The sequence below is a fragment of the Microtus oregoni genome, unplaced genomic scaffold (genome assembly GCF_018167655.1).
Source record: "Microtus oregoni isolate MIOR12 unplaced genomic scaffold, Mior012 000019F_ref0000042, whole genome shotgun sequence".
NCBI classification, from domain to species: Eukaryota; Metazoa; Chordata; class Mammalia; order Rodentia; family Cricetidae; genus Microtus; species Microtus oregoni.
The window spans coordinates 20940657-20953470 of record NW_024543078.1 but is presented as its reverse complement, the minus strand read 5'-3'; the positions used below and the strand labels follow the sequence as shown (position 1 = coordinate 20953470).

Genomic DNA, 12814 nt, shown 5'->3' with positions numbered 1-12814 from the left:
ATAAAATATTATTGTATATAAGACATTTACAGTGACTCTCCACAGTCAAGAAGTAGATGGCACCTGGGAGTCCCTTGCTCTCAGGAGAACTAGGTTGAATAGTGAAACCGCTGTTTCCAATATGTCAAGTACCTCCTTATTTGTTATAGGGGCTTACTAATCCATTGCTTGGTTATACTTTTGTTAATGGCAGTCTTTTTAGCAAATAAGACAATTAATTATATATAGATGAATAATCTAAGTTCTCTCATGGAAAATAGATTGTGTTACTATCTATTAAAATAGATCACAGAGCAACTCATTCTCTGGTTCTCTTTGATCCTTTTAGTGATACATGGATCTGAGGATTTTCAGTATTCTGATTCTTCAGAAACACTCTCCTGCTGTTTCTTTACAACCAGAGCATAGGAAGCATATTTGTGAGAATATATTTTAGAAGCTTCTTGTTTATTTTAGGAAAATTCTATAGGAAAATACCCAAAGTCTTTTAAAAGTCATTTTATTTATTTTTTACTTTAAAAATTTGTTTAATTTTTGCATTACTAGAGATTGAACCTAAGGCTGTCCTGGAACGTGCTTGTAGACTACAGTGGTCTCAAACTCCAAGATCTGCTCACACTGAGTTGCTAGCTGTGGACTCATTCTGTAGCTCAGGCAGGTCTTGAATTTCTGATCTTTATGTTTTACCTTTGTTCCAACTGATAAGTCTGAGTCACCAAGCCTGACCTTATATGAGTGCTTGCTTTGTTTGGTTTTTATTCTGTGGAGCTAGGGTCCAGCCACAAAGCGCAGGCTAGTACTGTATAGCCTTACGAAGACTAGTTTCCTAGAATAATGTTCAGGGGTCATCTATGTTATCAGAACTCCAGTCTTATAGCTGAATAATAATCCATTGGTTAAATATATACATTCAACTTATCCATTCTGCTGTGTGGTGCTTCTACTGTCTGGCTATGGTAAATAATGCTAAGGCCATTTTGTGTTTGTGCTTAACCACTCTTGTCAGTTCTCCCGGCTCTCCACCCAGTAGCAGTATTTTGTATAATACGGTAGCTGGTTAACTTTTGTTTTGCTGTTTTATTGAGACAGGGTCTTACTTTGTAGCTCAGGCTAGCTTCTAGTATATAATTCACGGCAGTGCTTCTGGCCCGGCCTTCTACGAGCCTGGATTATATGATCTGCTGTCACACCTGCCATCTGAGGAGCTGCTGAGTTGTTTTCATGGTGACTGCAGCATCCTACCGAACCACCAGCGGTGTGGGTCCAGGCTCTGCACCCTGGCCAGGGATAACAGTCATTTTTGTGATGCCTAAAGCAAGAGCTTAAATTTATTTCTTGCCATCCAGCACCCAGTTTTATCTCTGTGATGTCAACTATCAACAGTTTTGGTGCTCTTCCTGACAGTCTTTGGTGCTTGTTCTGCTCAAGTGTGCTCTATGGACACATAGTCTGCTCGTTTCTCCCCAGAGTAAAATGGAATGGTACTGCTTATATAGATCTGTAGCTTTGGAAACTTCATTCCCTCTTCTACAATGTATCCTGCATGTGGGCAGAAATACTCTGATTAATTAAACTTATCTGTATCTTATGTTATCTCTATTTGTTTTTGTGTAATAACAACATTCACAATAGCCAAGCTCAGAAGCAACTGATTTATTATTAACTGCAGCGGCGGTTTATCAGTTTACAGTCTGAGATATATCTGGAGTCATAGACATGGCTTATGTGCCTGGGGCATTCCCACCTGATGGATGAATTGCTCAAGAGGCTAAATTATAGATAAGACTGATTATTGTGCAAGGAATTGGAGTGAAAACAGAGGTGTCCTAACAGGATCTTTCTAGCACACGCTACAGTAACTCCATCATTTGCCCTGGGGCTCCTTCTGTCTTAACAGCTGGCAGTAGTAGCACCGAACCTTGTAAGGGAAACAGGAAGCAGATCTCCTGCAGGCTCTATGTCTGCAGTGTGCACTGCCCACAACTCCATGTGATCAGGTCCTTGTTCACAACAGAGGGCAGCTTCCCGTCTTTCTTTGTGTGAGAAAAATGTTGGTTAGTATTAAAGGAGCTGCCAGATCTGCTTGGTGGTGATGTAGGAAAACCTTGGCCTCCACAGCCGCTCATTTCCAGGCGCTGTTTGCAGGTAAGGCTCTGTGACTAAGAGAAAGAGGCAATGTATTGACTTGTTTCATGTCAGCTTGACACAAGCTGGAGTCATCAGAGAGGAGGAAGCCTCAGTTGAGAAAACTACTGTATAAGATCCAGCTGCAGGCTGTAGCGCATTTTCTCAATTAGTGATTGATGGGGGAGGGCTAGCCCATTATGGATGGTGCCATCCCTGAGCTGGTGGTCCTGGGTTCTGTAAGATAGCAGGCTGAGCCAGCCATGAGGAGCAAACCAGAAGACAGCACTCCTTTATATCTTCTACCTCGGCTCCTACGTGTAGGGCCGTTCCCTGCCGTTCCCTGCTTGAGTACCTGATGATGGACTGTGATCTGGACTCATAAGCTGAATAAACTCCCCCAAGTTTCTTTGGCCGTGGTGTTTATCACAGCAGCAGTAACCCTAACTAAGACAGGTGATCACCACAGACAGTGTCACCAGACATTGCTGGCTGGTGTCCCAAATCACCCCACTTAAAAACTATTGGCTTAGGGTGAAGAAAAGCAAACATGAGGTGTTGCAGAAAGGTTAACTGAAGAACAGGAATTGAGGATATTACTGAGTGTGCTCTTTGGTAGACAGGGTGTAGAACTGTTACCAGTGGACCTGTCTTGTCTCTGCTTTTCACTAATTATAAGCTCTGTAGTTGGTAGCTATCCTCATCTGGTTGGGAGTTAGTGAGTTAGCCATATTATATTCTCCTTAAGTTGCATGCTTGTTCTGAACATGATATACCAGCATTTATTGTTCTTTATAACATGTACACAGGCTTCTGTAAATGATAAAATATGCCAATATATGTCCTACTGATCATTTTCTATCCCTTTAGATTTAAAAACAACTGGCAATATAAAAATTCCCTTATTTTGGGGCTGGAGAGATGGCTCAGAGGTTAAGAGCATTGCCTGCTCTTCCAAAGGTCCTGAGTTCAATTCCCAGCAACCACATGGTGGCTCACAACCATCTGTAATGGGGTCTGGTGCCCTCTTCTGGCCTGCAGGCATACACACAGACAGAATATTGTATATATAATAAATAAATAAATATTTTAAAAAATTCCCTTATTTTATTCTTTTTGTGAATTTGACCACCTGAATATGTTCTAGGAATAGTCAGTTTTCTTATTTTGAAATACATAGGATTAAAGTGTAGTATCTTCTGTTTTATAGTAAAAATAAATAAAATGATAGTTCTTAAACTTAAGCAGATAAAACAGTAAGATACATCTTTTGACATGAATTTGTTCCCCATGTTGAACAATACACATAGGTCTTTGGAGAAACTTTATGTTAACACTTCTCTATCAAGATGAAAACTTTTCCCTATCGTTTCTTGTCCTGAAGTAATTCTGTATTATGACTCAACTTTTTACCCTCATCTTAGCCCAGGAGTTTTCATCCTGTGGGTCATGACCCCTTTGGGTCACATATCAGATATCTAACATTATCAGATATTTACATTAAAATTTATAACAGTAGCAAAATTACAGTTATGAAGTAACAGCAAAATGATTTTATGGCTGGGGTCGCCATAACATGAGGAAGGTTGAGAACCACTAACCTAGCCAATTCACCTTCGTCTTTGTACTTCAGTGGTCAATCAGGCATGGCTTCTCTGCTGAATGAAGGAATAGATTTCAGAAAGCACAGGCAACATGATAAACAGTGACCCTGGTCTTTACTGCAGATTTCCTGAGTGGGCTGTAGTAGACTTTGTTGTGGTGCTCTTTTCCCTAGACTACTCTGAGGGTTGCCCCTGTGGGCTGTGGTGCTTAGCTCAGTTGTTTCCATAGGCCTCGTGTCTCATGCCGTCTGTTTTAGATGCATGACCATCATGGAAGACTTATCAACAATTGTTGATTTTTCATATTGACCCTGCCTACCTTTCCCTTTTGTATTTACTCAGATATGATAATAATCACATGGACTCAGGGCAGTGCCCTTACCCGGTAAGAATATTGAACTCAGTGAAGTTCTTTGGGTTGATAATATGGAGTAGCTTGTGCACGGTTACTTGAACCAGTTAATACTTGAGTCCAGATGCACTGCCACACCTGGTCTCTCTGAGATTCCTGGGCATCTGAACCCAGACCTTCATGCTCACGCAGTAAGACCTCTTTAACCATGTCTCCAGCCATGTATTGGTTGTCATTATGGGTTGTGGATTTAATCCACCTCTTCTAGTCACTTAGCTATGCTAACTAAAGCCTCCATTTTCCTCTAAGATACTCTGTATTCTCTACACATATAATCAATTTATGCTGCCTTATCCACCACCCTGTCTCCATGTGTCTACCTCTGTATGTATACAGGAGGCCTTCCATAGGGTTAGACCTGTCAAATAAATTAAACATATTGTTTTGTTGTTTCTATGTTTTGATCAGTGCTAGATCAGATAGATATGTTTTTTACTTTCAATACAGTGTTCAGTCCAGACTGCCACAGTTAGATGGGACCAATTTGAAGAACCACCTGAACAACTCTAGAATCACTTCTGAGTTTCTTAAAACAAAATAAACAACAACAAAATCCCTGAGCTTATTGAAGACAGCAGAGAGGAAATGATAAGGGCAGCAGAGCAGGGTAGTGAAGATGTGTCTGTCCTGTGTGAAGAGGAAAGACCTCGGCACTGCTCAGTGTCTCCAGCTGCAGGAGCTGTTCAAATGGGGCTGGGGCTGGGGCTGGGGCTGGGGCCGGGGCCAGACTTGTCTCCCCAGCTGCTCTCAGAAGCCTACTTTGTTCCTTGGACTGCTCTCTCATTTTTTGAGCTTTCTGAACATTCTTACACCTTGCCACGGAACAGAACCTTAGAATGCTTTTTCCTTCTTGTCGTACCAAGTCATACCAAGGCTCTCTCCACCTTGGAGTACTAAAATATGCACGTGTTTGGTGAGAAAGGAAAAGGTGTGAGTGAATCTTTTGTTTTAGATAGATTTTTTTCCCCTAAGTTTCAGACTTTTTTTTTATTTTTTAACCTTTAGTTATCTCCTGCACCACATCCAGTATTTTCTTTGTCACTAGTAGTTGTAAAACTGATATTCTGAGAGCCAGTTTATTAATTAATTTGTATATTCATATTCCCAAAAGCTGATATCGGGGTGGCTTTAGTCACAGGACACTTAAATAATCAAAACTGGCAGACACACCTTGATTTTAATAGGTACCCAAACCTCTTTTCACTAAGAGGCGTAACTGAATTTTTAAGGGAAAAAGGATCATTCAGTCCTCCTCCTGTAGAAAATACAGTGTTGTCTCCTGCAGAGAGAGACACAAGTGTCACACATCCAGCCCACTGACCACTAGAACCCCTGAGCTCAGGCTTTAGATCTCTCTCTTTCTCTTTCTATTAAATTGTAAAGAGCGTTCATCTGTTTCTGTGTTTGACTTTGATATTGTTGATGACTCCATTTCTACTTTTTGCAAGGTTATCTTCACTTGTAATTCTGTAGTGAGTTAACTTGTTGAAAACCATACTTCTGATGCTATACAGTCTAAATTTTGCCTCTATTGTTCCTTACCTCAGTAAACCATGTTGCTTAGGCAAGACATGTCATATTCAACCCTTCAGCAAATGCTAGTGGTTACTCTTACAGGCATATCCAACCTTTTGACATTGAGATACGATGCTGTCTACAGTCATGTTCAAGTACCACACAGTTGAGTTTTCAAAAATAGATAATGAAGAAATCCCAGGATGTTTTAAGTAAGCTTAGCACTTGGGTTGGGTCACATACGTAGCTATCCTTGGCAGTGCGCAGCCCACAGGCTGTCAGTAAGTTGTCTGTCCGTTAAGTCTGTCTTAAGACTGTCCACATCATTTTCTCTAGTATGGCTGTTCTGGTTCAAGTCCTTGTCTTCTCTTGGGGTGACTGGAAGGATTTCTTAATGGATTGCATGTTTTTGCCCCTCCCTTATGTAATACAGGTTTCTGCCAAAATGTAATGTCTTCTCATTATCAAGTTCCAGTGTAAGCTGGCCCTTGACCCCCTCTGTGAGGGCCCTTGCCTCTTGCTCCCCTTGGTCCCTGGGCCAGTTTTCCCTAGTCAGCCATGGCATGGTCTGCTGCAGAGTTTGTGCTGTTGTTCCTCTGCCTTAGATTCTACTTCTCCTGGTACTAAGTAGGCTGTCCCTTCCCTTTCTTTGGATCTGTGCTCACATGGCATTTCCTCATCAAGGTCCTTTTGTTTATTATTCCTCATGCTCAAAGCAGTATCCTCCTAGAATCTCCAGCTTGCTATGCTTTTCCTCCATACAGTTTAGCACTGACTGATATTATATTTGAACTATACTGGTTATTATCTACATCCACATTCAAATGCAACCTCCATGAGGATAGCGAAAACCAAGGTATTGCTTCTTTGTTCACTGATGTAGTTGAGTCCTCAGAACAGTGCCTAGCTCATTTAATACACTGGATATATATGTGGAGGCTGAATGAGTAAGTATGTGAAAGGGCCTAATGGCATACTCAAGTGTAGAAATCACTGCTGCTATCTCCATGTGCAGTTTGTGTGATCTCTGCACACGTCCCTCTGCTCTGTAACACTCTGGCTTTTGAATCTTCTCCAGTATCAGTTGCCAATTGCACCTATTCCCCTAAGTTTCATGTTTCTTTTCTTCCACAAAAACAGCCTTTTGAAATGAATTTTATAGCATAACATGGTTCATATACTGTAGAGCAGCTTGTGTTCAGAGAGGGTGATTCTTTCATGGTAATGATGGTGATAGCAGAAAATACAGAGAAAGAAATGAGAAAGTTGGGCAAATTTAGTTCCAAAGTTCTGAAGCTTGAAAGTAAATGCCCTTATGAAATCATTGCAGACTGGAAAAGTGTCAAAAGATCGTCCTTCTTCTGATTAGAATGCACCTGGAGTGATGATGCCGTGGCTCACTGGGTAAAAGCACTGGCCACAGAAGCCTGTTGGCTCCAGTCTGATTCTTGGAATCCAGGGCAGAGGAAGAGAACCAGCTCCCAAGAGTTGTCCTCTAAAGGCCAAGCCTGCCCCATGGGATGTGCGTCATAGGACATGAACACACACAGCATTAGTAAATAAAAGTCAAATCTCAGGCCCCTGGAGGCCAGTGTTTCATGTCCAATTCTGAGTCCAACATGGGTGTTAAGTTTTTATTAAGACAAAACAATGACTTCAGAGATGGTAAGCAGTATGATGAGAACTCATAGGAATGGTTGGATAGCAGTAATCATCGCAAACACTGTGCCAGGCGTTATTACAAATTTTGTTAATAAAGTTGCTTAACCCTCATCCTTGAGGAAGATAGTATCATGTCTTCTTTGAGATGAGGAAGTGAAGACACAGAGACATTAAGTAACTCAGAGTCACACAACTGGCCACCATTGCTTTCAGCGCCCTGCTCTATCCGTTGTGCTGTTCTTTTGATGCACGCAGCGGTGCAACTGGAGAAAACTGAGGCTGAGGCTGAAGCTCTAAGAAGGCAGCTGTGGCTTTAACCTCAAGTCCTAGACTCACCCCTTAGTCAGCTGCCCACATATATTCAAACTGCATAATAGGTTTGGTGCCACAACTTTATTACACTTGCTCATATCACTTCTGTTGGCTGTTTAACTACTTTTAAGGATTGTATTTGATTCATTTTTGAGCTATTAAATTTAGTTGCAGGCATGTCATGTAATCAACATTCATGTTTTGTTAAATAGATAAAAGAATGTCCTTCCATGTGTTTAAATCAATTGGAGCTGTCCCAGTTAAGGTAGCCATCAGAGACGTAGTGAGCCTCTGGTCACTGGTGGTACTCAGTTCTATGTTGCATGTATTTTGTTTTGTTCATTTTGGTTTCTTAGAAATAGGGTCGGGCATCAAGCAGTCCAAACTGGCCTTCAATAACTATATAGCCAAGGATGTCCTTGAACTTCTGATTCTCCTGTTTCTACCTTGCACACGCTGTGATTGCAGGCTTGCACCTCCATGCCCAGTTTATTCCATGCCTGATAAAGAACTCAGAACTTTTGGGCTGGTAGGATGGTTCAGCTAGTAAAGGTTTCTCCTAAAAGCCTACAGTGCATCTTTGGTTTCTGTGACCCATATGATGGAGGAAGGACAGAACTCAGATCTACAAGTTCTTCTCTGGTCTTCACATGCAGGCTGTTGCAGTGCGTACAACTAGCATGTGAATATACATATGCATCACAAAATAAATAAAATTAACTAAAAGAATTTCAGTACCTCAGGTCTTCCTGCCTACTAGGCAAGTACACTGCCAGCTGAGCTCCCTCCCCAGCCAAGGTGCATGGTTGCGGACAGATGGCAGTGGTCCCTGTACCATGTGAAAATAGAAGGTTCGGTTAAGTTTCCTCTAAGTGGGATTATCTCCTATGATGATGAGTTAGGTATAAGTTTTCTCCACATGTTTCCTGAGTGCTTGCTGTGTGCCTAGCACTGGAGGTACGAAGATAAATGTGGGCAAGACAGTGTCATCAGTCGCCAGCCATCGGTGTCTAAGAGAAGGCATGCTTAGCAAAATAGGTATAAATTTTTATTAAGAAAAATAAATAGAAGAGGACATAATTTAGTGATGTCTTGAACAGACTTGAAAGGAAAGAAACAGATAGGAAAATTGGGCCTCACGTCATGTCTTTCTGAACGTCTGAGAAGGGAAAATTCGGGGAGCAAAGACCACGTGCTGTTAAATTCCCATAGAAATAGTGAATCATTTGTTATCAAGATATGTAGTAAGGACGGATTAATTCAGTAGAGGTTAATTCAATTCTGAAGTATTTTGTAACTCTTGGAACAGCTATGCCTTCTTTTCCTTCCCAGACTGCTAAAGATGAGTATTCTTCCCATGCCCTGCTGTGGCTCTGCAGAGCAGTCTATAAGTCTGGGACAGAGATTCCAGTAGTAGGCAACTGTGGTCACCCCCTCCCCTAAGGACTCTGGTCCCCCATGCTGCTCATCTTTCACACATGTCCAAATTTGTCTTAACAGAGAATCTCGTCACTAGCTGGGACATGATGCCTAGGTGGGCGGGGGATTCCCCGTGTTGTTTAAGTCATAGTTGTCTTTGAGCTTGGCTGGCATGTTCGTGATTAGTTTACTAACAATTGGTTTTTTTTCTTCTTATGCCATATGCTATTCCATGATTCATCAGCTTTGAGTCTGTTGCCTTGAAGGTGAAACAATTTCTTCCAATGTTGATATTTCAAAATCCCATAGATAACAAGCACACACATATGCAGAGTCCTTTCAGAAGTTTTCAACATTTGGAGATGAATGAATTACGCTGCTCCAGATGGAAAGGAGTGCTGTAAAATTCCAACGGTTCCATCCAGCCTCCTTCTCTCAACAGCTGCTGGACACTGGCCCTGGAAGGCCAAAGGCTTTGCTAGCTTTGTTTTTCCTTGTGAAATTATTGATAGTGTCTATTACATATGACTTTAAATTTTTTAGCATTTTACCTAATTGCCTTATTTTATATTTCTTTTCATGATTTTAGTTAAAATTTTCATTTGGGGCAGTGAATTGGGCTTAAGTTCCAACTTTGCTGTTTATACTGCAGTCGTGACATTATGGAGTCAGTGAGCAGCGCTGGGGGTCCAACCTCCAGAAACACTCTAAGCTTCGGATGTAAACATGAACCTTTCGGTGTTTGAATGCAGCGCTCTTCATTTCCTGAGCACGCAGCAGAGCCCTTCTTTCTGCATGGCCACTTCATAAGCGTTTAGAAGATCGGGGTCTGATAAACACAGATCACGTTGCATTTCTGCAGACGCTTTCCTCAGGCACCGAGGGCACCGCAGCACTTAGCTGCCCGTCTCTTTCTCACAATGCCGGCCACTGTTTTTCTGGGAAGGAAAACTGTAATTTCATGGTTTGAATGCTTGTGAAAATATGTGAGTTGTATGATTAGAAAGATATTTTTAAGAGATTCTAATTTTCAGCATATCTTCTTCTTTCCCCACCCTTACCTGGTTATAGCTCCTCTTTGGTTCAGGTGTGCTGGTGTCCCTAAGCCTTTCCGGGCCTCAGCTGGAGAAAGTGGTGATTGACAGAAGCCTGGTGGGGAAGCTCATCTCAGACACCATCAGTGATGGTAATTACAACCGTGTGCAAATCAATTGCCTACATTAACAGAGGGGCAGGAGACATACTTTGTCAACAGGTAGACTAATTATTACCACCGGGGACTTGCAAACACAACAGGTAATTGCCTGTAATAGCATACTTACAACCCCTGGGACCAATAGCAGGCTCAGCTAATATTTACTGTCTGTGCACTTCTTGTTAAGTGTTAGGCTCCGAGTCTAAGTACTTTCCAATCTCTTCTTTACATTTTTAAATATAATTTTAAAGTCAGCTTTTCTCATTCATTAAAAACAATTTCTCTGCTATTGACAATTCAAATTTTTCCAAATGAATTATGCACGAATAACACAAATATGCCAAGGTAGGCACTGGTGAAATATCCTGAGTACTTTGCTTCCTATATGAGGCTGTGTTGTTATTTGTTAATGAATATTAACTTCTGCGTAATGCAGAGTTATACTTCTAAACAGCACAAGTCAACACCCGATGCAGTAGGGAAGGCCAGATCTCTTAAGTGACCGTACTGTGCATGGTTGGTATGAAGCACATTCAGAAGATTGTAAGCCATTTATTGAGTAGGAAGTTTACTAATATTTATTGAGCCATAAAGGTTCCATGTTGGGTGCCAAAGAGACTATATAAGATATGGTTATTCTCATTCTAGTGGATAAGTAGATATCTAGAATATAACGTGAATATGAGCTACTCGGGATAATTGCCAGTCTTAAGTGGTGAGGAAGTAGCTGAGCTGAGATTCGAACACAAGTGTGACCTACTTTCTTTCTGCTACGCTATGCTGAGTCTGGATTTTAAGATTCTGTTCCTTGCCAGGCGGTGGTGGCACACGCCTTTAATCCCGCACTCGGGAGGCAGAGGCAGGCGAATCTCTGTGAGTTCGAGACCAGCCTGGTCTACAGAGCTAGTTCCAGGACAGGCTCCAAAGCCACAGAGAAACCCTGTCTCGAAAAACCAAAAAAAAAAAAAAAAAAAAAAAGATTCTGTTCCTTTATTTGGAGAGAAAAAAAATCTAAAACAGGCCAAATTATCATGAAAAATTAAGAACAGTATCTTAAATTGAATAACAAAGGGAGATGTGGTCTAGCAGAGGCCAGAGGTGAGAGGGAAAGCCCCCTTTCTGCTGTATGCACCACTCAGCACTTCTGAGGACAGTCTGGCGTAAGTGCAAACTGTAAAGAAAACACTCTTCAGGATGGCTACCCTTAGCAGCACCACCAATAACAACAGCTGGAGGTAGGATTGTGGGCATGCCACTTCCTCCACCATGGAGGGGTGTGATGCCAAGGGGCTTCTCTGTGGAGATGTTCTGTTGTGTTCTCATTAAACTCTTCATTTGCTTTGCAAATAGCACTGACTATGGTGGTTTCTCAAATTCATATTCTGTTAGATTGAACAGGGAACTTTCAATACTCTTCTGTCTGAGTTGCTTTTTTTTTTCATGCATTTCTTTCATTTGTACCCAAATTGTAGATTCTAATGGGACTTGATAGCAATGTGATTTCTTGGCAGCTCTTCTGAGTCTCTGGTGCTTGTGCAGACCTCCTGCTGGGTCACTGCGTGTGCATCCAGAGGTGGGTGGGCAAAGTGTGGACTTTAGTGACTCCTTCCTTCCTTCCTTCCTTCCTTCCTCCCTCCCTCCCTCCCTCTCTTTCTTTCTCCCTACATCCCTCCCACCCTCCCTCCCTTTCTTCTTTTTTTTTTTTATTTTTGCCTGAGAGCAGTTCACATAGTAATGGCTATATATATATAGCCCATACCTACTTACATTCTTTTTTTTTTTTTTTGGTTTTTCAAGACAGGGTTTCTTTGTAGCTTTGGTGCCTGTCCCTGAACTAGCTCTTGTAGACCAGGCTGGCCTCGAACTCCCAGAGATCCGCCTGCCTCTGCCTCCCGATTAAAATGCTGGGATTAAAGGCATGCACCACCACCGCCCAGCTCCTACTTACATTCTTTAGAAATAAAACTGTAGAAGTACTTTTTGGTGATCTTCATTATTGAACATTATTTATGTAATACATGCTTGGGCAGAGCATACTTTATTTCACCCAGTTTGTAAGTCCTCAAAAGAAGAATTACAGATAACTTGGTTGTGTGTGGTTTTTCAAATCATGGTTTCTCTGTGTGGTCCTGGCTGTCCTGGGATTCACTCTGTAGACCAGGCTGGCTTCATATTCACCTGCCTCTACCTCCCTAGTTCTGGGATTAAGGGCATGTGCCACCACCACCAGGCCATAGATGAAAAATTTAAAAAAAAAAAAAAAGAACTCCATAGAGAACACTGATCAGTATCAATTTACTTATTTTCAAATGACTTATGAATATATGAATGTAGAAATAGTACATAAACACAAATAAAGTCTCTTTAATCTTTTTTTTTGTCTTTTTTTGAGACTCTTACTATGTATCCCTGGCTGGCCTTACACTTTGCCTGTCTCTGTCTTCCAAGGGATGGAGTTAAAGGTATGTGCCACCATGCCCAGCCTCTTACCTGTTTTGTGCTCTGGGTCCCAAATACTTCCTTTGGTGGTGGTCTTCAAACGTTGGGTTTCATGGAAAGAGTCACTGAAAG

General features: G+C 41.6%; 1 protein-coding gene across 2 annotated transcripts in view; it reads left to right on the top strand.

Annotated features, from left to right (window-relative positions):
• The window catches only part of LOC121459478 (WD repeat containing planar cell polarity effector), a 283095-nt gene that overhangs the window by 127099 nt on the left and 143182 nt on the right, over nt 1-12814 (top strand). Inside the window, exon 7 of one of the 2 annotated variants that reach the window (XM_041669296.1) lies at nt 10120-10234. The exons of the other annotated variant lie outside the window; for it this stretch is intronic. Coding sequence (XP_041525230.1) covers nt 10120-10234 — 115 coding nt within the window. The remainder of the gene's footprint in view (nt 1-10119; nt 10235-12814) is intronic. 2 annotated transcript variants of the gene reach the window in all.